At 40.0% G+C, this 26318-nt stretch overlaps 2 protein-coding genes across 11 annotated transcripts in view; one reads left to right on the plus strand and one right to left on the minus strand.

Moving 5' to 3' along the window:
- Nucleotides 1-782: 782 nt before the first annotated feature.
- Ankrd16 (ankyrin repeat domain 16) lies at nucleotides 783-12614 on the minus strand. Of its 6 annotated transcripts, none has more exons than XM_076831823.1 (8): nucleotides 11496-12614; nucleotides 10267-10487; nucleotides 9912-10007; nucleotides 8218-8260; nucleotides 5684-5792; nucleotides 3676-3837; nucleotides 2386-2464; nucleotides 783-981 (listed from the first exon to the last, which is right to left on the minus strand). In XM_076831823.1, the coding sequence occupies exons 1-8, from the start codon at nucleotides 11807-11809 to the stop codon at nucleotides 824-826; spliced, it is 1182 nt and encodes a 393-aa protein (XP_076687938.1). In that variant the 5' UTR covers nucleotides 11810-12614; the 3' UTR covers nucleotides 783-823. The 6 variants fall into 6 exon arrangements, with proteins under 6 accessions (XP_076687938.1, XP_076687942.1, XP_076687939.1 ...); XM_076831827.1 differs by having other exon boundaries at nucleotides 10267-10653; nucleotides 11496-11583; XM_076831824.1 differs by lacking the exon at nucleotides 9912-10007.
- A 221-nt stretch (nucleotides 12615-12835) lies between these two features.
- Fbh1 (F-box DNA helicase 1) overlaps nucleotides 12836-26318 on the plus strand; it is a 49668-nt gene continuing 36185 nt past the window's right edge. For 2 of the 5 annotated variants that reach the window (XM_076872810.1, XM_076872813.1), the window contains exons 1-4: nucleotides 12836-12967; nucleotides 21866-21910; nucleotides 23001-23123; nucleotides 25253-25408. In XM_076872810.1, the coding sequence (XP_076728925.1) occupies nucleotides 23102-23123; nucleotides 25253-25408 (178 nt within the window). In that variant the 5' untranslated portion in view covers nucleotides 12836-12967; nucleotides 21866-21910; nucleotides 23001-23101. The remainder of the gene's footprint in view (nucleotides 12968-21865; nucleotides 21911-23000; nucleotides 23124-25252; nucleotides 25409-26318) is intronic. The other 3 variants (XM_076872811.1, XM_076872812.1, XM_076872814.1) reach the window with 3 other exon arrangements.

The following is a 26318-nucleotide window of genomic DNA, read 5'->3' on the forward strand; positions in this document are numbered from 1 at the left end:
AGCTACAATATTTTTTAAAGTGATACGAGCATATCACTCTTCAACAATCAGAGACTTCACTGGGCTTATGAAAGGGGACACAAAAACCTATATGTTTTAAGAATAAAACCTCATTCTTCAACTCAGGTTAATGGAAATTTTTGGAAACATCTTACTTGTATTTTCTAGGTATATTTATTACTTGAAGGGGACCACGAATTTGTCTATTAAAACAAACAGAAAGTTATAAAAAATGTTATACAGATTAAAACTTTATAACCTAACTAGCAATATTTAGAATATAGATAAGTTTTCATTAATTCTTTGTGTCTGTGTAAACAGATAATAAGCATTTCCTTCCTAAGAAACCAAAGTCGGATCATTGTAATGGCCAAGTAAAAGTTTATGAAGGAAGAAGTTGAATAGGCCAATTATGTTTTATGGTTCAAGCTAATAGCAATTGGTGTTATCATTGCCTTACCATATAGTATTTATCATAATACACTTCATAACAGTGTATATGTTACATTCATGCATGTTATATGCTTCTCTAAGCCTTTCAGAGACTGACTTCATAGACATTAGCAACTTCTACCTTAAGGATAGAAAAACAAGAAATGTGGACTATGGAAAGGTTGTAACTGTGCTGGGGATTGCACAACATGTCAGTCATGGAGTCAGGAACGCAGACTCCTGGCCATCCAGGAAGTCTTCAGCAGGAGAGGAACATGCCGAGGGAAGGCAGGAAGAGAAGAAAACATAGCTACTGAACACTTTCAATGAGTCTGTTAAGATACAGGATATCAATTATCACATACTTTATTGTCTCCTTTTAGAAACATCCTTATGCCATCTCACTGTAGTCAAAGCCCTGAAGGACCCCTGCTGTCTTCATGAGCTGCTGGGCCAGGGTTCCCGTTATGTCGGCAGAATCCTTCAGCCCTGACTGCAAGAGAAACTCCGCACAAACCAAGTGCTGACCCGCACAGGCCAGATGCAGGGCTGAGGGGAGATAAAATAACATGGATTTAGAACTTGACCTCCTATAGCATTGCTGACCTCATAAGTCAACTGTACCCAACAACAATTTTGGTTCATTCAATGATTTGTATTTTATACTTTTTCATCCATCCTCATGACTTTACCTATATTGGACTTGTGGTATTTTTTTTTTAACCTGATTGGGTTAAGAGATATTTTTTTGGAGGCAGAGGGTACCATGGGTTGAACTCAGAGGCACTCAATCACTGTGCCACATCCCAGCCCTTTTTTGAATTTTATTTAGAAACAGGGTCTCACTGAGTTGCTTAGCACCTCGCAATTGATGAGGCTGGCTTTTAACTCCTGATCCTCCTGCCTCAACCTCCCAAGGTGCTGGTATTACAGACATGCGCCACTGTGCCCAGCCAAAAGATTTTTTAAAGATAACAAACCAGTTAGAGAGGATTTAAAGAACCTTTTCTAAAGCAATGGAAAAAAATTAATGAGAAATAGGAGACTGATCTTCCTCATCCTCACTCCTGTGTGCCATTCAAAGGCAGTTTCAGTGGTATGGAAATTTTTCTCAAAGTTTTATTGAATTCTTTTTCTAAGTAAAAATCACCATGAATAAGTACCACATGACAAAAAGAAAACATGTTGACCAATATTCCCTTCTAGATGTGCTGAGAGTCTAAGAGCTTCACTGCTTCTGTGCCTGATCTTGAGGAGCTAGCCTGCATAGCCCTGGAGCCAGAATCTATCATCTGAAAGTCTTTGAAGCATAAAGATCTCAGTAAACCCTTACAGGATGGCCTTTGGCTCAATGGATACTACTTAGAGGGTTTAATTCTAAAGTCCAAGCTTAAACTTAAAGCTCTGAGTGAGGTTGGGGATGTAGCTCATGGTACCCACCATGCACCTCAGCAAGTACCTAGCACATAGAGGACCAATTCCCAGCACCAAAAATAAAAAAGAGAATTAACTTTGAGAATATATTTCTGAGACCTTACTCTTGTCCACCTCAACAGCAGGTGTCCTCATGAATTAGATACAAAGTGCTTTGATGGCACATATATTGCTGTGGTTTAAAATAACAGTAAAAAGGGCAGTGGTAATGAGCAGTGGTCATCATCATTGTCATGACAATAGCAATAGGTTTATAATTTTGCAAACAAAGGAAAATTTAATTTGAGGAAAAGTTGCTGAGCTACTGGAAGAAAAATATTAAAACCAGTGTGTGTGTGTGTGTGTGTGTGTGTGTTGTCTTTTTTTTTTTTTTTTGTATTACCTATGTGGTTATGGGGATCAAACCCAGGGCCTGTATATGTTAGGCAATGTTTTACCACTGAGCTATACTCACACCACCTCCAAACCTCAAACTAATGCTTTTAATATAAAAGTAGGTGGACTGTTTACATTGAATACCTGATCGATTTCTTTCATCTTTAGAGTTGATGTCAGCACCCAAGACCAAGAGAGTCTGAATCGTGCTTGTATGTCCTTCCTGAGTGTTGAAACAAATTCATTACCACTGTGATGAGAACAAAAGAAAACCTTTACACACAAACTCTAGTGCATATTTGGCTCTTTTTAATAGTCAACTCCTAAAAACAAATTTTCATACTTAAGGAAAGAATCAGTATATCACTCTCAATTAATAAAACAAAAAATAAGTATCTTGGCAATATTTAATTATTAGGATCTAGATGATCAAGTTTGTAGGCTAAATTATTGACCTAATACAGTTGGGTTTCTGAAAATGTAAGAATTATAAATCTTATGATTTACATAGAATTCACAATTTCAAAATTTCCCAAGCAAATATATGCTTTGCTATAATCTTTAGGGTAGAGATAAATTAAAAAGATTATAACCTCTTAGAAAAGAGAATTCTATTATGGCTAGTATTATCATTTATAAATTTTTTTTTTTTTTTTTGTACTGGGGATTGAATCTAGGGGTACTTTACCACTGAGTTATATTTCCAGCCCTCCAGCCCTTTTTTACTTTGCTTCAGGGTCTCCCTAAGTCACTCAGGCTGGCCTCAAACTTGTGATCCTCTTGCCTCATCCTCCAGAGTCTCTGGGATTATAGGTGTGTACTATCATGCCCATCCATTTTTAATTTATACATTCTTTGTCTAGCTGATGAGTCTGTTAGTATGTGGAGAGACCAAAATCAAGGATTCAGCTACTATCTTTCTATGGAGGAAACTAGCTTTCTTCCTTTGGTGGTGACCACACAGGAGAGTGTAGTTGATCAGGGGGGGAAAAAAATCCTACTTTTAGAAAAACAAATCAAGGCAGGCAGCCACTGAATAATGTGTATGTAACACACAGAACTCAAGAACACTTAGAACAGCTCCCTTTCTAGTGAAGAAATTTTGCTTATCTTTAGTACTTTATACATTGGAGAGAGAGCAGTAAATATAACTACTTTGCTTTAATTAAAGATCTTAACTTCTGAATTCCAGTGTAAGACTAGGGAGCTATAAACTGTATACAATGAATCTTTATCACATTAACATTATTCCTGAAAACAAAAAAGTTGGAAGGGAGGCATAAAGTCAGTTTTGTATTTAAAAAGATAAAGGATTTGGGAATCAGGTGGGCAATTTCTTTCATAGAGATGGAGCCAAACAAACCAGGACCAATGGAATAAATGGAATAAAGCAAGCCTACACAGGCAGAGACAACATCACGAGAACAAACCTACCTTAGCTGCAAAATGAAGTGCTGTGAGGTGGGTTGTTGTTGCTCTTGTATCTACATCAACACCAAGATCAGACACCAGGAATCGGATGGCTTCGTCTTGTCCAGTGACTGCTGCCCTGTGCAGAGCCTGGGCCCCCAGGCTATCCTCAGCTGAAAAGCAAGCCTAGGAGACAGGAGGGAAGAGCAAAGGTAAGCAGCAGAGAAACCTGGGTCCATATACCTGATAACATCTGGCAGTACTTATTTACTTAGTTGTCTATGTTTCTCTGGGCAGAGGATACAGAGCTTTTGTCTGATTCTCAAAGGACTCATATTAGACAAAGGCACCATAAATATACATTGGAGAAAAAAATAGCCTGTTCAACAAATGTGTGCCGGGAAAACTGGAATCCATATGTAGCAGAATCAAATTGAACCGTATCTCTCACCCTGCACAAAACTCAATTTAAAGTGGATCAAAGACCTAGTTGTTAGACCAGAGAGCTTCACCTATTAGAAGAAAAAGTAGGCTCAATTCTCCACCATATCAGCTCAGGAACTGACTTCCTCAGTGAGACTCCTAAAGATCATGAAGTAAAATCAAGAAATCAATAAATGGGATGGTATCAAACTAAAAACCTTCTTCACAGCAAAGGAAACAAGAATGTGAAGAGAGAGCCCATAGAATGGGAGAAAATCTTTGCCACCTGCATCTCAGGTAGAGCATTAATCTCTAGGATGTATAAAGAAGTAAAAAAAAACTCAACACCCCAAACCCAAATAATCCAATCAATAAATGGACAAAGAAATAGAACAGGTACTTCACAGAAGGAGAAACATGAATGGTCAAAAAAAAATATGAAAAAATGTTTAACATCTCCAGCAATTAGAAAAATGTAAATTAAAACTATACCAAGATTCCATCTCACTCACTCCAATCAGAATGGCAATTATCAAGAATACAATAAATGTTGCAATGAATATTGGTGAGGATGTGGGGGAAAAGGTTCACTTACACATTGATGATAAAATTACAAATTGATGCAACCAGTATGGAAAGCAGTACAGAGTTCCCTTAGAAAACTTAGAATGGAACAATCATTTGACCTAGTTATCCCACTCCTTGGTACTCAAAGGACTTAAAATCTGTATTTTAAATGCAGCCACATCAATGTTTATAGCAGTTCAATTCAAAATAGCCAAGTTATGAAACCAACCTAGGTGCCCTACAACAGATGAATGGATAAGAAAAATGTGGTATATATACACAATGGAATATTACTCAGCCATAAAGAAGAATGAAATTATGGTATTTGCCAGTAAATGGAAGGAACTGGAAAATATCATGCTAAGTGAAGTAAGTTAGTCCCAAAAAAATAAAGGCCAAATGTTCTCTCTGATATGTGGATATGTGGATGCTAACACACAGTAAGGGGGATGAGGGAATAATAGAAGTTCATTGGATTAGACAAAGAGGAATGAAGGAAAGGGAGTGGGGATGGGAATAGGAAAGATAGTAGGATAATAGGACATAACTTTCCTCTGTTCATATCTGAATACATAACAAGTGAAACTCCACATCCCATATGACCACAAGAATGGGGTTTTAATTAGAATACGTTATACTCTGTGTGGGTAAAATGTGTCAAAATATACTCTACACTCATGTATATCTTTTTTAAAAAAAAGCCTACGTTCCATGCTATAGTGTCAAAAGCACTGTAAGAGTCAGTTTGTTACTATTATTACTATCAAAGACCTACTATTTATTGAATACTTAACTTGCTAACTGCTCAGTGTACATGATATTATTTCATCCCTGAAGGAACCTCCTGAATAAATGGAATTTGTTCCCATATTATAGATGGGAACATGATATATTGATGCTTAAAGAGGCCAAGGGGTACCATGAGGGGAACTTGCCAGAGCTGGGATTTGAACCCAGAATCTGAATAATGATTCAGATTCTCATCCTATAATCTAAAATTTGTAGGAAGAACCACAGGAATAAAACAAACCCATTTTTATACCTCATGCTTTTTGAGGAGCAGTCTGGCTATGTCGATGTGTCCACACTGAATTGCATCCATAAAGGGGGTGACACCACAGCTGTCTTTGCAGTCTGGTTCATACTGACACCTAGAGCCAAAACCCCAAATGACAGAGCTGAGAATAGTCACCACTTCAAACACAATGGGCAGTTGGTACTTGATCACCTGCAGGTATGCTATGTGCTTTACAACAACCTGTGATGACCTGGTGTGTTCTCATTCTTCTCCCCATCTCAGTATCTCAACTGAGCTCTGGACCTCCAGGAGCACATGTTGGTCTTCCCCAGAAAACACGCTCATGTCCTAGCCTTCTCTGACCAATTCCATGGCACCATCTCCTCTCTAGTTTGAAGCCTGCATCTTTACTACTGCCTTTCCACTACTGCCATCCTTGTGGCTCCTTATCTCTTGTACCCAGTTACCCACATCTCTTAGTTCTGAAGTCAAACTACTTTAAAAAATCTGTACCCTTCCCTCTGTCTCTGCTTTTACTCCTTAAGACTAAGTCAGTTGGCAAGAGCCTCCCAATGTTCTTGGCACCTTGACACCTGCCTTGCTCTGCCATTCTCCATAGTAACCGTGGTCCTCCCTCCACAATGCAATGGACAAAGTCACTCCTGCTTAAACCATTCAACTGGTGCCTACTGCATAAAAGACAAGATCTCAAACCTCACAGGAACTCCAAGGGCCAGAAGCATGTGGCACCTGCTCATGCTTCCAGCTTCCCCCAACCCTGGGCTTGCCATGCTCCCTTCTGTTTCCTGGTCATCACGTTGTGGAGCCCTCTCCTGCCTCAGCATCCACTGGGCCTTCTGCCTGGAACATTATAGCTCCACTCCTCCCTTGGTCAACTCAAACTCTTCCTTCGAGTCTCATGTGAATGGAACTTCGCCAGAGGCCTTTCTTTACCACCCCCTAATCTACCCAAAGACTTGGGTTCTCTCCTAGTGTCCCATACTTTTCCTTTGGAATATTACACTTTGTAATTCTATGACAATTATTTGTGGGATTATTCATTTATACTTGCTTCCATATTAGCCTACAGGTTCCACTAGAGGAAGGACAGTTTATCATTCAGAACCTAATACATGAAGATGCTTGAAAACATTTCTTAAATGAATAGAAGTAATACTTATAATCTGCAGATAACCAAGTATGTTCCCGTTAGGCAACCCCCCACCTCACCCACCTTTCTGGCAATGTAGGGCCCAGCGTTAAGTGCATTTTAAGTGCTTTTCTCTAATGATATGCTACCTCAGGTCATCTCTTTCACTCTGGCCTCAATTATCATTTCTATATCTAGGAGTCCCACATTTCTATCTCTGCCCTTCTGTTTCTCTACCTCCTGCTTGAAATTTTTGCTTGGATACTCTCAACATGTCTACAGGTGAAATTATCTTTTACCCAAACCCACTTCTCTGGTGTTCAATGTCTAAGAAAGTGGCACATGTACCACTACCCTGAAAGTCATCTAGACTTCCCATGGACACCTGAAAATCATCCTTAAAGCCTCTCCTTCTCCTTCATTCATGTATTTATTGTGGTGCTAGGGATTGGATCCAGGACCTTGCACCTGCTAGGCAAGCAGGTAGTAGGCACTAAGCTAAGTCCCCAAGCCCTCCTTCATCCCCTTTGTTTTTCACCTAAACCTATGTAGTCTATTTCTTAGACATCTCCAGATGTTTTTCTTCATCCCTCATCATCTCCCCAGCCCAGCTACTATCATTTCTTTCTCATTTCACCGCACCAGTCTCCCAAATGGAAAGTGCTTTGGAAAGCACCTTCCTGCCACCCCTTACCCCATTTTGTAAACAGAGGATTGAGGATCTTTGAAAATAGTTAATATCTTATTATCCCTTGACTCCAAACACTTCCATATTATCTCATGTGCTTTGAACAAAATCTAAACTTTCTAACATGGTCCACAGTAAGTATGCTCCCTTTACTGTTTAGGCTTCAGCACATCAGTTTCTCAAATGTCCTACAGTTTTTCCTGGCTCAGAGTATCCACAGATGCTGATACCTCCATCTGGATGTTTCCTTGCCTCCAAGTGGCAGCCAATGTCTATTCCTCCTTCAGGTGAGAAATTCAGTATTTCTGGGTGCTGAGATCCCTACTTCTAGGCAAGTGAGCCTTCCTGTTATTTGCTCCCTTAGGGATCCTGCAACTTCTTGCAATGCTAATCAAACTTACAGAGATTGTCAGTCTGTCTTCTTGCCAGTCTCTGATTCCATGAAGGCAGAATTGTACCTGCCTTATATCTGTTGTAGCCCCTCTATTGATACAGAGCATACTTTATATTGGACACTAAGTGAATATATGTATATTTGTTGAATAGAGAAATAGATGATTTTTCTCTCATCTGTTTGATAGCTATTTTGGTTTTACAGTCTAAGAGTTATCTACTATGTCCTGTGTTCATTTTTTGCAAGCTTAGTTTGTTTCTTAATCTGCTTGAACTTCTTATGTAGAACTAACAAATATTTTCCTCCAATTTACTGTTTGCTCTTACCTCTCAAGAAGCACCTTTACTGCTTCTAAACAGCCATGCATTGCTGGGAGAAGACAGTTGAGAATTAGAGCTTTTTAGTGCATACATAAAATGCTTCTTGACTGGGGATGTAGCTCAGGGGTAGAGCCTTTGCCTAGCATACATGAGGCCCTGGGTTTGATCCCAAGCACTGCAAAATAAATAAATAAATAAATAAATAAATAAATAGAAAGAAATAAATTTCCCCTTCTGGCTCTCCTCTTTGCCCCATTCTTTTTTTTTTTTTGTGTGTGTGTGTGTGTGTGTGTGTTTATGGGGATTGAACCCAGAGCCCTGTGCATGAAAGGAAAGCACTCTACCAACTAAGCTATATCCCCAGCCCTCTGCCTCCATTCTTATCATTATGACTTATAGGAAGGAGCACCTAAATTGATTGTTATTGTCCTAGAAAAATAAAACCAACAGGAAAACCAGTATTTAAGTCAGCTTTTTCACATCTGTGATCAAAAGACCTGACAAGAACTATTTTAGAGGAGGATTAGTTTATCTGATGCTCACACTTGGCTCTGTGGTAGAGCACTTTCCTAGCAGGTAGTAGGCATTGATTCCATCCTCAGTCCACAGATAGTCAACTCTATTGCTCTGTGCCCGAGGTAAGATAGAACATCATAGTGGAAGGGAGTGACTGCAGAATGCAGTCCAGGACATGATAATCAGGAAGCAGAATTCCACTCACCAGGGACAAAACACAAACCACTAAAGTCATGCACTCAATGACCCATCTCCTCCAACCATACCTATCTGCCTATAGTTACCACACAGTTAATCCCCATTAAGGAATTAATGCACTGATTAGGTTAAGGCTCTCATAACCAATCATTTTATCACTGAACTTTCTGGTCTCACACATGAGTTTCTAGTGGACACCTCATATCTAGACCATAACATGAAGTAAAGAAAAATGTTTTCATATTACAGGTATATAACCAACACTTGATTATCATGTCACAGGTATTGATTTTAAAGAAACTAAAAGGTCTATATCCTAATTCAATATATTCTCTGGAAAGCTAAAGGTTATCTTTCAAATTTCTTGTTTTAGACTCTTGAGTCCTTTACTTTTTTTTAAAGACAGAGTCTTGCTAAATTGCTTAGTTGTCACTAAGCTGAGGCTGATCTTGAACTTGCGATCATCCTGCCTCAGCCTCTTGAGACAGTGGGATTAGAGGTGTATGCCACTGTGCCTGGTCCCTTAATATCCTTTTATGTCACAGTAATTTTGCTTTTTCCTAACATTATGGTGTTACTAAGGATCTGAAGACAGTCTTTTTTCCACCTGTCTTAGTAACAATATGAAATGATAAAAGAAAAAATAGCAGCAGCTAGTTATTCTGTGCTCATTACATGTAGAGGATTATACTAAAGGATTTACATAATCATGCTCTTAAACCCTACAACCCTGATACATAGACATAATTAGCATCATTATTTTGCTGATGACGAAACTTGTCCAAAAGACAGACTAAGGTCTCTGCCCTAGGTCAAAGACTCTGTAAGAAACAGAACCAGCTTACTTACCTTACTTACCATCTAACTAACTAGGGAGCATAAGATAGATACACAAGGTAAAGCGAATTAACACAAGAAGGGCTTGCTAGTCAAGTTATATTAGCTTTAGAACCTTTACCCACATCTGGGGGAGTGGTGGCACATACCTGTAATCCCAACAACTTGAGAGGTTGAGGCAGGAGGATCGCAAGTTAAAGGCCACGTTCTGTAACTTAGTGGGCTCCTAAGCAACTTAGTGAGACCTTACCTCAAAAATAAAAAAATAAATAAAAATAAAGTGGGCTGGGGGGATATACGTCCGTTATAAAGTGCCTCTGGGTTCAATCCCCAGTACCAAAACAGAAAGGAAAAACAGAACAAAACTATAATGTTCACATCCTTGACCTCTATTTTCTCAAATCGTCCATTCCTCTGTGGGTGACTTGCACAAGATGTTGGGCAGTGCTGGCTGAAACAGACTGCACACGTGGGCCTGCATGCCTACAGAGCTGTAGACTGTACCTGCAGTGTGCAGAGGAGTTCTTCTAATTTTGCTCTCTGTCTTCCATGCATCCGGGCAAACAGTGAGCAGATACTGAAGGATCAGAGGGTCACCTTCTCTACTGGCAATATGAAAACTGTTCCAACCATCTTTATTCTTCAGGAGTGGATTGGCTCCGTGTTCTACAAGGTCCTGGATCACCTCAAGATTCTTCCTTGTGCAAGCCATCATCAGAGGAGTCCTAAGGCCAACCAGGATAAGCTGTCAAATGAAGGCAGCTGAGACATTAGCAGTAAGGGACCAGGTCTTTGGGAAGGGCACATCCTTGGCACAGATGGAAAACTTTCTTACAGAATTCAGGGGACTGGAAAATAGTTTTGACTGGCAACTTGCCTGCTGTGAGAAGCCTGGGAGAAATAACAAAAGGGAAAAGATGGTGATTAATGGAAACCTACAGCAGGGAGGTACCTGAGAGGCCAAACTGTTTATGAGCCAGGATAGAATCAATTATAACAGAGCTAATAAAAGCCATAGATGATCCTCAAAACATAACTAGGTCTTCTTTTTCACTACAGTGGGGAACACGTAGTTAACTATATGGTTCTCTTCCTGCGGCAGCAGTGGTGGTTTTGCAGTGCTGGGGATGGAATCAGTGCCTACTACCTGCTAGAAAACTGCTCTGCCATAGAGCCACACCCCTAACCCTCTTTTATTTATTTAAATCAGATCAGGAATCACTTGAAGGTAGGAACTTCATCGTGTTGTAAGCCTTAAGTTCTTTGAGTTGAAAAAAATCTGATGCAGCAAGCACTAAAAATAATGTCAAACAAAATGGGATTTATTTATGTGATGGTAGTGTACCTTGACAGTGGTGGTTATACAAAGCTAGACTTGGTAACATCACTGACTATAATGATTGTAATAACGTCAAAACAATGTAACTGGGGTAGTAATCTAGCTAGAGGAAGTGCTAGAACTTCATACCTGGAGCTAGGAGCACTGCACATAATTCACTGTTTGATTATATTTCATACTGTCTCACAAAGAGAAGTTATTGTCCTGCTCTGTTAACCCCAGGAGGGCAGGAAGGTTGTGGCAGGACGACCATGCTGCTGAGCAGGTCTCTAGGATGAGAACTAGCAGCTGAGAAAAGCTATCTTGTCAAGGGGACAGACTTAATAAGTACCCGAAAACCTGATTCTGCCGTAAGTGATAAGGCGAAATGGTTTTCTGGATCCTGGCCACCTACCAGTCGGCTTTCTTCAGGCTATCCACAGCTGCCCCTCGGGCCAGCAGGTAGCGCACGCAGTCCCGGTGGCCCATGGAGGCAGCCTCGTGTAGAGGCCTCTTGTAGTCTCGGTTCGCGGCCTCAATGTCCATGCCCCAGGCTTCGGCCAAATAGGCTAGGATGTCCAGGCGCCCGTGACGGGCTGCACAGTGGAGGAGGGTGTCCCCGGCCGGTCCATGGTAGCCACTAGCCTCCTGAAGCTCCGCCTGCAGGGCAAGCAGCTGGCCCTCTTGCACCAGCCTGCAGAGTCGCCGCGGATCCCCGGGCCCGGCCATCACCGTTGGCCCGGGACGAGTGGGAGGAACCCCGAGCACCAGTCCTCCTCAACTGGGGCCCCACTACCGTAGGCTGGGCGAAACTGAGAAGTGACAAGAGATTCCACTTTCTGATCATAACCTTCCTCCGCGACGATATGCCGGTGCCGAGGCCCAACCCGATTGGGCAACGAGAGAGCAGCCGCCCCCAACACCCTCAAGCCACTAGTTCTGGATGTGGGGAGGAGCGGCGATTTCCAGTATAGGGTGGTGACTCCTCAAGGGGACAGGACTGTCGGCGGTGAGCATGCTTGTGGGCCACTCTACTTGGCGCGTTCCAGACGCGCGCAGTAGTCTAGGCGGAGCCCTTGGCAACAACAACCCAAGCAGCTCTCGGTACGAGGGTGCATCTGTTGTTCTGGAGCGTCCCCTTGCACGGAAGTGATTGCAGGCCGAAAAGGTCAGGGTGTTGGGTGTGGTGCTCTACCGCCTAGCCGTGAAGCGCGACAGAGAATTACGAGCGGCCTGACCCCGACCCTGCACTCTGTCGAGACAGGGGTAGCTCCGGAGGAAGTCGGGCCGGACCGTGACCTGCTTTCACAGGCCGAGCCCATTCGGCTCTTTTTCCCGCAGGCTGTCTGGCTCACGTCTGCTGTAGGGATGACTGCGGGGCTGCGGTGCGCTGGGCCTCCCACTGCCGAGCTCTGACACCTACGGGTGGTGTTCCTGTACTCTGCCCACTCCTCACCCAATCAGCAGCGGTACTTGGCTACCTCCCCGCCGCTACAGCTGTAGCTCCCGCGGGAACCCAGGCAGCTCGAAGGAACTCTGGGAAAGTTTCCTCTAGCCTCTCCGCGCAAGCGGAAGCACGGACAGGGCGTGGCTCGCTGGCTGAGGCCGCGTCCTTTACATTCGTGAGTATCTATTGGTCACTGGGGCCATCCGTCAGCCTGTTCCTCCGGTTGCGAGTCTCTATTGGTTCTTGGGGCAGTCCGTCAGCTCCGGCGGCGGGTGCTTCCCTGGGCTGAGGCGGGGCGGAGCTCGCGGAGGAAGTCGGCGGCCGTCTCAGCTTGCTGTCTGGGACGGAGGAGGAGCTTGCTGCGGGGGACGCTGGGCTGGGCGGCCAGCGGCGCGGGCCCGGAGGCAACATTAGCGAGGGCCCGGGTCCGGAGTGCCATAGTGCGTGAGACCATAGACATGGCAGGGATTCTAGGCGGGGATCCGTCGGGTGGAAACTTAACCTATGGGGCTTTGCCCGGGGGTCCCAGCCTCGGGGGTGGGGCCCTAAGTCAGAGGGCGGCGCGGGGCGGGGTTGGCGGAGGGTAGGTAGGGGCTCCCGACAGGTGCGGGCGTGGAGATGTGCGCACGGGGGAGGCCCGGGCGCCCGGTGAGCTCGGGGCCAGGTCCCCGCCCCCACGCTGCTCCCTGAGGCCCAGGAAGGGGCAGCTCGTCGTTTCTCTGGGGCTGGTGGAGGAGGTACGGGGACGTGGCCTCCGTGCTGGCTCATCTACTCTGATGTTTTGACCTTGGGCAAGTCATTTTCTGCTACTCTGTTGCTTCTCTTTCCCTCCCCCTTACCTGGATATAAGAAGATTAAGGTGATGTGGGCAGGCCTTGGGCTTTGGAAGGATTCGTTGAGATTTGAGTCATCTGTACAAGGGGTGATGGAAGAGCTTAGGTTAGATATGTGTTCCTTACCTGACCTTAGGAAAAACTAGTCATTTAACCTCCTGGTGTTTTCAGTTTCTTTAGGGGGAAAAAAGGGGGTCGCTATTAGGTGTTAGATTTAAGAACAGTTACTCTTTCCGTTTTGGTATTGCACTCTGATTTATAAAAACCTGACATTAGTTTTCTAACCCACGAACATCATTCTGGTTTCACAGGTGGGGAAATTGAGGCCTAATGAAATTAGTGATTTTAACAAGGTATGAATGATAAAGTCTTCTAGAAGGAAGAATAGCACCAACTGTTGCGTGTGCAAGTGCCAGATACTGCTAAAATAAGTGGGAGATAAAATGAAAACTCAACTGTGTGATCATGACAATAACCTCCCTACTAATAAGTGTATTCAACTTGGTCTATTTCCTGAATGGTATGGTTGCTGGAGACAGAACGGGGTCAAGTTTGTCAAAGTTTATTGACGCTTATCCCTTCTCCAAAGTTGGATGGGATTACAAGATGATCATATACCAGTGCTTTTAAGTGCAAAAAGTTTTAAAACATGCCACGAGATGTGTTTACTGTAGCTGTTAGAGTCAGTGCAGATTTGAAGTTGAGGTGTCTGGTAAATTTTTGCTGCTAGTGCTTCTCTCCACCCCATTCTCCTATCCTAATTACAGATAACCCCACCTTCTCTTGCCTTTTGTCTCCAGTTTCCCTGTTTTTCTTCTTCTTTTTTTTTTTTTGAAACAGGGTCTAGCCATGTTGCCCAAGGCTCAAGTGATCTCGCTTCACCCTCCTGAGGAGCCGGGACTACTGATGTGTGCTGTCATGTCTGACTCAGTTTCCCTATTTTTAAATTGAGGCACATGGTTCACAATAAGGTGGAATATTTGAATCCAGGATAATTATTTTTTTTGATACTGGGGATTGAACTCAGGGACATGCAACCACTGAGTCACATCCCCAGCACTTTTTGTATTTATTAGATATAGGATCTCACTGAGTTGCTTAGCACCTCACTTTTACTGAGTCTGCCTTTGAACTTGTGATTCTCCTATGTCAGCTTTCTGAGCTGCTGGCATTACAGGTGTGTGCCACTGGCCTGGCAATAATTAATTATTTAATTGGTATTCCAAATTTGATTCTGTCTATCCTGTCTGCTTTATGAACTTAGCTTTGGTCTCTTGACTCCCTTTGAGTAACTAGATGATGAAGTATGTGAATCTGTGCCATAGTGTGTGATTTTTCTGGAGCAAAAGCCTGATCTGGAGGGTGTGTATGTTTGTGAGGTCTATGCAGTAAACTTTTAAACCCAGTTATTTTCTGGGTTCTAGCTGATTTTTTTTTTTTTTCTTATTAGGTTGCCCATTTCTTTTGTGCAGACTTGGAGTTGGTGGTATGCCCTTTACTGTCTCACTTATGTAATTGTCATTGGGGTTGTGATTAGCTACTTGACTGTTTTTCCTTTTTCTTGTGCTAGTATTGCTTGGATATATAGCACTCAACTGTGGTCACTGGAGTACTGATGATTTGATATGTTGCTGATTTGTAAGTACACCAAACTGTTAGACTTCAAATTCTAATTTCAAGTTTGTTTCATTATCTTTTTTTTTTTTTTCTGCTTATCATTTCTCTCCTTTCTAGGCTGAATTTTATTTGGGAACTGAATATGAATTCTGTCTTTGCTCTTCTGGCAGTGAAGTTACCTAACTCCTGGAAAATTAGCTATCATAACATCACAAGTCTTTTATCTTCATTGACTGTTCACATGCTTTTGAGGACCAGTCTCAGTCAAAGTATCTTTTGGAGCTTAACCTGTATTCTACAGATACTGTTTTTGTTTTTTTTTTTTGTACCAGGGATTGAACCCAGGGGCACTTAACCTCTGAGCAGTATCCCAGCGCTTTTTTTTGTATTTAATTTAGAGTCAGGGCTGAGTTCCTTAGGGTCTTGCTAATAAGTTGCTTGAGGCTGACTTTGAACTTGCCATTCTCCTGCCTCAGCCTCCCAAGCCACTGGGATTATAGGCTTGTGCCATTGCACCCAGCCCACAGATACTTTAAAATAAAACAAAAAAATTATTTGCGAAACTGGAGCTTTAGATCTCCCTTCACTACAGGAAAACACAAAACATAAACCTATTTCTCCTTTTATTCTTTAATATGGTTAATGAATCATTTTTCTTAATGTTCTCTCTCTCTTTTTTTTTTTTAGAAAGAGGGAAAGAGGCAGAGAGAGAGAGAATTTTAATATTTATTTTTTAGTTTTTTTTTTGGCGGACACAACATCTTTGTTTGTATGTAGTGCTGAGGATCGAACCCGGGCCGCATGCATGCCAGGCGAGCACGCTACCGCTTGAGACACATCCCCAGCCCCTTAATGTTCTCTTCATCTTGTTAAAAAAAACCCTTATTGATATTCATCTGTCCTCAGCTTAATTTCTGTTGCTCTTAGGCTTTGCCAACTCTCACATTGGTTGGTTGAGTGACTTTCTGACTAGTTTTCCTGACAGTCTTCATGTCTGTCTAAATTTGATTGTGTAATGATCCTGCTTTAAAATAGCATGACACCCTGAATTGCCTCCATGATAAAGGATAGTTTCTTTAGCAGGGTGTTAACAGACCTTCATAGTCTGGCTCCAGATGCATTTTCCAGTCTTATTTCCCATTAGTGAACCTCTTGTTCTGACAAAACCCACCTTTTCTGTCACAACAGTGCTTTACTGTGCCTCTGTGTTCTTGCATTTTTTTTTTTTTTTTTTTTTGGTGGTGCTGGGGATTGAACCCAGGGCCTTGTGCATGTGAGGTTGAGCTACATCCCTAGCCTGCACATATTATTTCTTCAGCCTAACTGAATCCCATTCATCTTTAAGGCTCAACTCTTTGTAAAACCTTTCCCAACTTTTCTAATTCTGTTTACTACGATAACACTTGTTTATGTAACATATTGCTTTATGTTTAGTAATTTGTGTTTTGGTAGTTGCCTTATGGTCTGACTTATTCATTTTTATATAATTAATGTCTGAAATAACATTTAACATCAAGGGTACCATAAGGAAAGTCTTCATGGAGTTTATAGTGAAACTGGGACATAGTAGATACGTAAAAGTAGTTGAAGAATAAATTGATAGTAGAAAAGGACTTTCAAACATATAAAGATATATTTTAGACAGTAAATAGAGATCTTCTTGTTTTTCCTTTCTTTTGTCATTCCATTCCTTGTGAGGAATGTAGACAGAGAACAACCCAACCCATCCTATTTCAAGGGAGCAGGAAGTATTTCAGAGTGTGAGATGATTCAGGGAAGAGTGAGCCTACTGACTTGGGCCTTTGAGTGTTAAAAGAAGCAGGATGTAGTAGCTGGAAGAGACCTGGCTTTGTGTCAAGAGGAATGTATCAGGCAGTGGAGCTAGGGCTGTATGTTCTCTTTCTGTGTTTGTTTCTTTTAGAACTAGGGGGAGATATTTTGAAGCTTTTCCATTTGAGTATACAGTAGAAGTGATATTTTTCTTGCATAGTGTTTTCTGCATATCTATTTGTTATTAAATTTCTTTGGGACATTTCACAATGATTAAAAGAGTGATATAGAAATTAAATATGAGTGTTTTGAAGCTGCTTTAAAGCTTTCTGGACACAGAAGGGTGAACATTACAGTAGGAGGCACACTATCCTGGAGAGCCACAAGACCTAAGTTCTTGATGATAATCTTCTCTCAGCCCCAGTATAACTGTGGCCCAATCATGGAATTCCTGTGGAGATAAAATAAGAATATAGGAATAATTTGCAGTAGCTATAAGAATATAGGAATAATCTGCAGTAGCTATAGATTATTCCTATAAATAAGAATATAGGAATAATCTGCAGTAGTACTTAAGTAATCTTAGTTACTTAAGATCATTTAAGATTCAAAATCCAGGGAAGACAAACTCAACTTTAAAAGGAAACCCTATAGTTTTGTAGTTGTCCATTTAGACAGCAGTTATTTATGAAAACAGTATGTATTGGGCACTGGTAATGAGTAAGTTCCTTGCTGTTTATGTTAGAACATAGAGCTCTTAGCCTATGAGTAGAAGACATATTAAATATTTTCCTAGATAAGTAATTGCTATTAATATAATAATAATACCATCAATGCAATGAAGATATATTAAAATTATAATTTGTATAAGGCACACATTAAATACTTATGACAAGAATTGTTACAAATGTCTTAGAAGGACAGGGAGGTTTTATTACTGCCAAGTGCTTCTTGGCTTCAGTGAGTACTTTAATTACAGTGCTGGAAATAAGGATAACACACATTTACTTGTGTTTAAGTTTGGTTCATAGTTTTACAGTCTGCACTCAGACCTGTTAAGCACCAGAATCTTACCATTATAATAATGGGCTATGTCGCAGGGCACCTCTTTTATCTCCATAGGAGACACCAGACCAGGTATTGATTTACTCATCTTTGCACACATGTCCATCAGAAGGAAAGGGAGAAACTAGCATGATAAGGTTAGGTTACTTTAAATTATCACTAATTAGCATAAGTAGGTATGGAATTATGAGCAATTTTTCCAGTAAGGGACATTGTAGAAGTTAACTTGATTCTCCCCCCATCCCCCCCCCAACACACTTAGAGTAGTTATTTAATGATTATCAGTCCCTCTAGGAATTCTGGGCAGTTACATCTTGTCCATTTAGGTTTGTAACCTATAAGTTCAAGAGGACTTTTTGGTATGAATTCTAATGAATAAAGGTAGGGAAAGAAAGGAAATTATGATCCTGTAATGATTAGGGTAAGCATTGCTGCAATAACAAATATATCCAAACATGAAATGATCTCACAATAGAAGTTTATTTCTCAATCCCATAATAATCTAAGAAGGTTCTAGATGGTGGGGGTTGTTGGAAGTTTTTTTTCTCTCTCTCTCTCTCTGTGTAGGTGTTTTGGTGGAGAGGAGATTTTTTTAAAGCAGTAATCTAAGGTCTCAGGCTGCTAGAGGCACTTCCATCTTGAACATGTAAGGGTAGCCTGAGGAATCAGCTGCCCAGTTAATTGGCATAGTACAGAGGACAGGTCTGGAAAAGGCACACACTGCTTTTATTCATACTGCATTGGCTAGCACTCAGTCTTAAAATGCCTCCAGTTGTACACAGAACTGGAAAGTGTAGATGGTTTGTGCTAAGGAAGAAGAGGAACAGACGTCTGCCACAAACCCAGAATACTCAGTTTCACTTTCTGCGACTTGTTTTGTAGGTTGTTTTTCAATAAAGCAGATTAAAATAATGAAACCAGGCAAAAGAAAGCATAATTGAGTAATTAAACAGCATGTTTTTCGTTCAGCAAGTATTTAAATATTATCTGCAGTGCTGTGCTAAGCCCTTTGAGGGAAAAGTGCTGGTGAACGTGGCCCTTACTTTTAGTGCAAGTAGTAGAGTGTGAGTAATGAGTATAGTTCAAGGGAGACTGCCGAGAGCTTGATCTGCTCCATCAGGGATACCTAGGGAATGATACAGGGTGGAGCAGGCTAGGATGAAATAGACTGTAATCAAAGTGAAGAGTTTGATATTTGGAAAAGAGCCAAACCTCAGGTAATAACTGCCTTGAAGTCAGCAAAGACCAGGAAGGCAGAGGTGCCAGTGGTCCACTGAGCTGGAGCTGAAAGCTAAGGGTATTAATAGAGGAATATCAGGTTATTAGAAAGGGGGACCCTAGATTAGGGGTCAGAGAAGTCACTCTAAGAGGGCCATCCCATAAAAAGCAATATGAGAATGGGCTTATTTGGGTCTGGGCAGAATTGATTTTGTTTTGTTTTTATTTTGGTACTGGGGTGCTAACCCTGGGGCAGGGTTGAACTACACCCTCATTGAACTACACCCTCAGTCTTTTTTACTTTTTATTTTGAGATAGGGTCTCCTTAAATTGCTTGCTTGGGGCTTCCCTAATTTGCCCAGGCTGGCCTTGAATTTTTTATCCTACTGTCTTCACCTATTACAGGCATGGCCACCTCACCTGTCTGGGCATAGTTGTTTGACAAAATGGTTTTCATACATTGTCAGTTTTTTTTTTTTTTTTTTCTTTTTCTGGTCCTAACACCTGAAGGTTATGACATTAATTTAAGTTTGGTTGGGATACAGGGGTACAGATCCTTTGGTATGGAGAGAACTAATTTGAGCATTTTTGGGGGTCTCACATGGTTTGGAAAGCCTCATGAACAATTCTAGCCCTTTCCATGCACAGGAAACCTGGTTTAGACATGGTTTCCCTTTATCTGTGTATATTTATCATGTAGCATTCTTTAACTTCACTTCTTAGAGTCACAAACAGCTTATAACAGCCCTGTAAAAGAGGTGTTAAGTACATTCACTGTCTAGGAGGGAGGAATAAAATTAGGTTTGTGTGACTCAGGGAAGAAAATTATATGGAAGAGTCAGCATTTGAGAATTTTTATTTTGATAAAGCTGTATTTGAAATGCTTTTTTAAAAGGCATATTAATAAAAATAAAAGAATGATTGAAATTTTAGTGAAGGTTTTAAAAAATAATTTAGCAAGAACACTAATGCTATCAAAATATAACTCATGTACCTTTTAGGAGACACTCAGATTGGTATGGTAGTCACGTAATTCTAAGAGTTTCCTTGCTAGGTTTTGACACAGGTGTAGAGGTAGGTTTTGTTACCCTCACTGTGGGTGTCACAGTGCTCACGTATTATAATAGGGTTTTTTGGATTGTGACAGGTTATTATACTTCTTATTTTCATAAATTTTAGTAATGCATTCACCTGCCTGCAGGAGGTGGTCTTCTAACAGACTACCTGGCCTCTGGGTTGAGGCTTTAAGGAGGTATTAGAGGACTTAACTTCAGAACAGGTAGATTCAGGGCTCATAACTCCCACTTCAGTGTATGACAGCACTTATCTCCAAGGGACCTGAGATGCAGTTTAGTTTTCCTGTTTTTCATATATAAATCTGATGAAAGTGCCAGCTCTACATCCCTGGCAAGTCATGACTCGGGTAGCACCATTTCCAGTGGATAATAGAGGCAATTTGTTAGTACACAGAAGCCATGTCTCCCAGCTGAGGTGCCCTCCTCCTCCAGTTGTTAACCTTAGCTCCTTTTACAATGGCTTCATGTCAGAAGTTCAGTGGAATGTACCAGAACTCTCTGAAAACAAAACGCTGTGTTCTAACGTTCCCATTAGCTCTCTTATTCTTGTGCTTTTATTATATTTCTACAAACATATCACCTTCTCAATAAGCGTTTTGAATTAAAATGTATTTTATGATGTAATACATAAATAAAAATATACCTGTACATATACCTGCATAGACCTCACAAAAATATACCTATTTTCTCCCCAGTTTCTTTTAGGAATGAACACTTTGGATATTCTCTTATCTGTCTGGTGTACCTTTAAGGAGGTCTCCCTGTGGGTCTGCCCTTGCCAAATTCCATTTTAAAAGTCTTGACCCCTTTTACCTGTCCTTCTGGGCCATCTTTCACTCTTTATTTATTTTTATTGTTTAAAAATATTTTTAGTTGTAGATAGACACAATACTTTTGTTTAAATACTTTTGTTTATTTAATTTTATGTGGTGGTGAAGATCGAACCACATGCCCCACACATATGAGGCAAGTGTATTCTACCACTGAGCCACAACACCAGCTCTCATTATTTATTGAACATGTGTTCTTAATCCATTCAGACTGCTATAGTAAAATTTCTGTTATAAACTGGCTAGCTTATAAACAAAATAAGTGTATTCTCACAATACTGGAAACAGGGAAATCCAAGAACAAAGCACTTGCAGATTTGGTATCTTACGAGGGCTCACTTCTTGGTTTGTGGGTAGTATCTTTTCACTGTGTCCTCACATAGCTGAAGGGGCAAGGGAGCTCTGTGGAGTTTGTTTTATAAGCACACCAGTCCAATTCACGAGGGCTTAAGACCTAAGCACCTCTTGTAGGGTCCCAGCTCTTAATATTATCAGGTTGGGAGTTAGGATTTTAACATGAGTTTGTGGGGACCTAAACATTCAGTCCATAGCGGGCATAGTGTGTCTGGCACTGCTGTGTGCTGATGGTATGGCAGTGAAAAAGGCAGACTAGTTCTTATCTTGGAGCAAACTAACTGTATTTTTGACTCTAAAGCACATGATTGAGACATGTCAGTTTGATGATTAGTATACATGCCTGTTTTTCTTACTAGGGCCCATTTGTTGTAGTTTAGATGGCTGGGGAAAGCTGGGATGAGGCCATTCTTCCATACTTTACAGAAAAGGTTCCAAGGTTCATCCTGTATGCATACAGATCTATATTTTCAGTCTCTCTTTTGTATAACAACAGTATATCTTTTTTTAGAGTTTGTTGTTGTTGTTGTTGTTGTTGTTGATGAACCTTTATTTTATTTATTTGTGGTGCTGAGAATCAAACCTAGTGCCTCACACATGCCGTGCCCCACACATGCCAGGTAAGTGCTATACCACTGAGCCACAACTCCAGCCCCTAAATACAGTATTTCTAAAAGTCACATTTAGGAGTGTATCATGGATTTGGACACGCATCAGAATTCTTAATTGAGCCTAATATTGTTATTGGTTATCTGTCTCTTTATTGATTTTCAGAACCCTTTTTATCTGACTTGTATTACCCTACACACACAAGCAGGCCTATGACTGGCCCCATATTTTGATGGTTTTATCTGTGAAAGCTTTTCCTCTTTAGGCCAGTTTGGCAATAGATATTCTTCTGTTTTCATGAGATATCTTCTGTCTATTCGTAACAGTTCTCTAATATCTCCAATTCTAATTGTAGACTATGCTTGTCAGCTCTGAAGCATCTGGAAATATTGAAGAGACCAGAGATCATTTTGATAGATAGCTGGGATCTAAGGGGTTTGATGCATGGAAGCCTGCAGCTGCTCCTCTGGGAGAGCCAAGTTGGAGCACCTCATCTAGGGCCCAGATAGGTCTACTCTGGAAGGCACCTCACAGCTTTTCCTTATTTTTTTTTTTTTCTATTCTGACCATAGAGCCTCTTTCAGATAAAAATAATAATTGGGTTTTATTTTTGATATGAAAGGTTTTAAACAGAGGTGGTAAAATTTCAAGTCTTATTTTAAAAGGGATCAGGCTTTGTTTTTTCTCCCAATGTAGAGAAGTTTAAACGTATCCTTTTCAATATAGAAAACTTTCTTTTTTTTGCTTTTATATGGGTGAATAAGACTTGTTTAGAGAAATTGTTGAAAATCAACAAAAAATTTACAAAATCATTAAAGCAATGAAAATATTTGATTTTTTGTTAATAATGAGTAATTGAGACATTGCATGCTATTTTATAAAGGTATTTCCAACACAGAATTGGCTGTAATTGGGCTGGCTGCTGCTGTACTTCCTGTCGTCCCATTAGGTGGAGTCATCTTAATATTTTAAAGATATTTCCATGTTTTAAGAAAGTTAATCAGATAGGCCTTGTTAAATAGAGGAAGCAGATAGATACATTTGCATAGGGTTTTATATTTGACAAACAATTTTGGGTATATTTTCTCATTTAATCCTAAGTCTCTAAGACTTAGAGAAGCAAAGTGATCTGAAGTCATATAGCAAGCAAGTGGTCAGATGGGCTCAAACCCAGTTCTTTTGTCGGGGCCACCATCTATGCTATGCAGTGCTGCTTTCATCAGAGTAAGTATTTTGTAATTGCTGTTGCGGTGGCAGTACTGCATGTTCTAAATTCAGTGGTTCTATGGTCTTCAGCATCCTTTTAGAGTGGCTCACAGAACTATTTTTGTGTGTATAATTTATTTTTGAGAAGTCTTACAATTCATGAAATTTTTTAAAACTTAATATTATACCTTGAAAGAATTACTGAATTTCTAAAAAAAAAAAAAAATTTATTTTTTTAGTTGTAGTTGGACACAATACCTTTATTTTATTTATATGTGGTGCTGAGGATCGAACTCAGGGCCTTGCATGTGCTAAGTGAGTGCTCTACCGCTAAGCCACAACCCCGGCCTGAATTACTGAAAATTTTAAGGGTGATTTTCTGAAGAGGCTGGTTACTGGGAAGGAATATTGATTTAAAAATATTAATGATACTAGTTATACTTATTAGTGTTTTGATTTTATATGTTTTAAAGTATAAAGGAAATGGCTAGTGAGATTTTGGCATTTGATACCACAATTCACTTTATTTTTAGGACTTGTGAAAATAAAGTACTGGTAGGAACTGCTTTTATCATCTTGACCATCTCCTACAAAAAGTAACTTTAATTCTATATATCTGTACTACTGTTTTTTTTTTAATTTTTTTTTTTTTTTTTTTTTTTGGTACCGAGTATTGAACTCAGGGGCACTTGAACCCTGAGCCACATCCCCAGTCCTATTTTGTATTTCATTTAGAGACAGGGTCTCTTTGAACTTGTGATCCTCCTGCCTCAGACTCCCGAGCCTCTGGGATTACAGGCGTGTGTCACCACATCAGCCTCTGAACTTATCTTAAAACAACAACAAAAAACTATTCTACTTAAAATGTTAATGCCATGAGGAAGGAGAGGTATTTAGATCTTACCTGCAGAAACAGAGAAGCATGAAGAATCTTGGCTAAATATGAAAAAGCATTGCCTGACAGAAAATGAGTAATATAACACTAAGTATTTTGGTACTCTTTTTTTTTTTTTTTTTGCTGGGGATAAAACCCATGGCCTCACACACATACCAAAGCATTATAACACTAAGCCATACCTCCAGCCCCTTTATTTTGGTACTATTGAAACAGAATTTTTGGCTCAGTTGTTGCTGTGATATATTGCTGAGAGAAGATAGGAACTTTCCTCCTCTGAAGGTCCTGAAAAGTGGATTCTCCTTTTGGAGCCTTTCTCTTGTCCTAAGTCTATTCTCCGTACTGAGATGCTCTTGGGCCTGAGAGCTCTCTGCATTATGAGCATTCTCTTGAGTAGTTTACAGTAGTTTTATTATGATTGCTTGCTTCTGAGACTTATAGATACTGGTATATATATGTATATGCTTCTCTGTGTGTGTGTGTGTGTGTGTGTGTGTGTGTGTGTGTATGTGTATGTATGTGTGTTATATATATGGGATGGTAAATTTGTTTTTTAAAAAATCATAGCCAACTCTTTTAAGTTTTTATATATATATATATATATATATATATATATATATATATATATTTAATCACAATTGAAAAAAATAGTGGACAAAGAATAAATTATAAAAGTTCTTAATATTTTTTAAAAAGCTGTAGTTAACTCTTAAATTTATTTGGGTTAATGTAGGAACATATGTGGCCTAGATAGGCAAGGAAAAGCTGCCAAATATCACTTATTCCTTAGTGGCAACTTCGTTTTGAATGTTTTCATGATCAAGCTCTCTAGAAAGTTTAAGTAACAAATACTAAAGAAAAATCATTTTTAGGGTCTTATAATGTCATTGGAAATTCTTAAATTTTAAGAAGAAATGCTGAGACATTGTGAAATGACTAAAAGATGGTTGGCATATAGGGAAGACAGAAGGACTGATTGGGTAATCAACAAAATCACTCATCACAGGCTGGGGTTGTGGCTCAGTGGTGAAGTGCTTGCCTAGAACGTGTGAGGCCCTTGTTTCCATCCTCAGCTCCACATATAAATAAATAAAGGTATTGTGTCCACCTACAACTAAAAAAATAGTTTTTTAAAAAAATCACTCATTAGTCACTATGTTCCTAAAAAATTGAGTATAATTTGCTGACTGCCTTGTAGAATTGGTGATAACTAATGAATATCCCATTTCTTTTGCCTGTTGGTACAAAACAGTGAGACGGTTTAAGCGGAAGCATCTTACAGCCATCGACTGCCAACATTTGGCTCAGAGTCATTTGACTGTGACCCAGCCCTTCAGTCAGAGATGGACAAACAGAGATCCGAATCATGGTCTCTATCCTAGACCCAGAACAAAAAGAGGGAGTAGGGGTATGTCTTCAAGAAAATATCTTACTTTTCAGAATCTGTAATCTGTATGGCCTTTGGATAGCTCCTAGTATGAAAGTAGTTATAAATATTGCTGCTGTGATTTTGTAATCCTGTTGTAATAGTTTGACAATGGTTTCATTATTTTTGAATTTTCTATGAAAATTCTGTCTTCTTAAAATGTTGATTAAAAACCCCAGGGAACCTGTTCATTTGTGTAATTATACCCTGATAAAAGAGATGAACCAATATCACCAGTTTGCCAGTCCAGAAACATTTGTAATTACTTGAGTATTAATCATCTTTGTCCAAACTGTCACTAGGTCCACTATGTTATTATATTTCCTCATTCAATGCTTTCATGGCACACTGTGCCCTATGTCATCTACTATTTGGACAAATCACTGCAGTAACCTTTCTCCTTGACTTTGGGTTTTTTTGAAATCAAGTGGAATATGTGATCATTAATATTCTTGAATGTTGTTATTTTCTATGATGTTACAGCCATTCTTAAGAACTTAATATGTTTTCTTGTTAATATAATGGAATCAAACTTTTGCTTTCATTACCTAATTTTAATTTTTAAAATTGACATATTTGTTGTCATTGACATATTGTACTCATTTGTAGGGTACATATGATAATTTGATGTGTGTTTACAATGTGTAATGATCAGATCTGGATAGTAACATTTCCATCTCCTCATTTTGGTATTAATTGATAAACATGTTGAAGTTCCACTTCTGGGAGTTTGGTTCTCTTATTACTCTTCTCTGTACCAGATGAATTCCTACTTTTGTTCATACCTGTTAGTATAATCTAGATTACCTTAGTTCTCTTTGGTATGTCTAATTTCAGAATCCAATTTAAATATAATCTAGTCATCTTTAAGTATTATAATATGTATCAGTTT

Source organism: Callospermophilus lateralis, chromosome 13, assembly GCF_048772815.1.
Source record: "Callospermophilus lateralis isolate mCalLat2 chromosome 13, mCalLat2.hap1, whole genome shotgun sequence".
In the NCBI taxonomy this organism is placed as follows: domain Eukaryota; kingdom Metazoa; phylum Chordata; class Mammalia; order Rodentia; family Sciuridae; genus Callospermophilus; species Callospermophilus lateralis.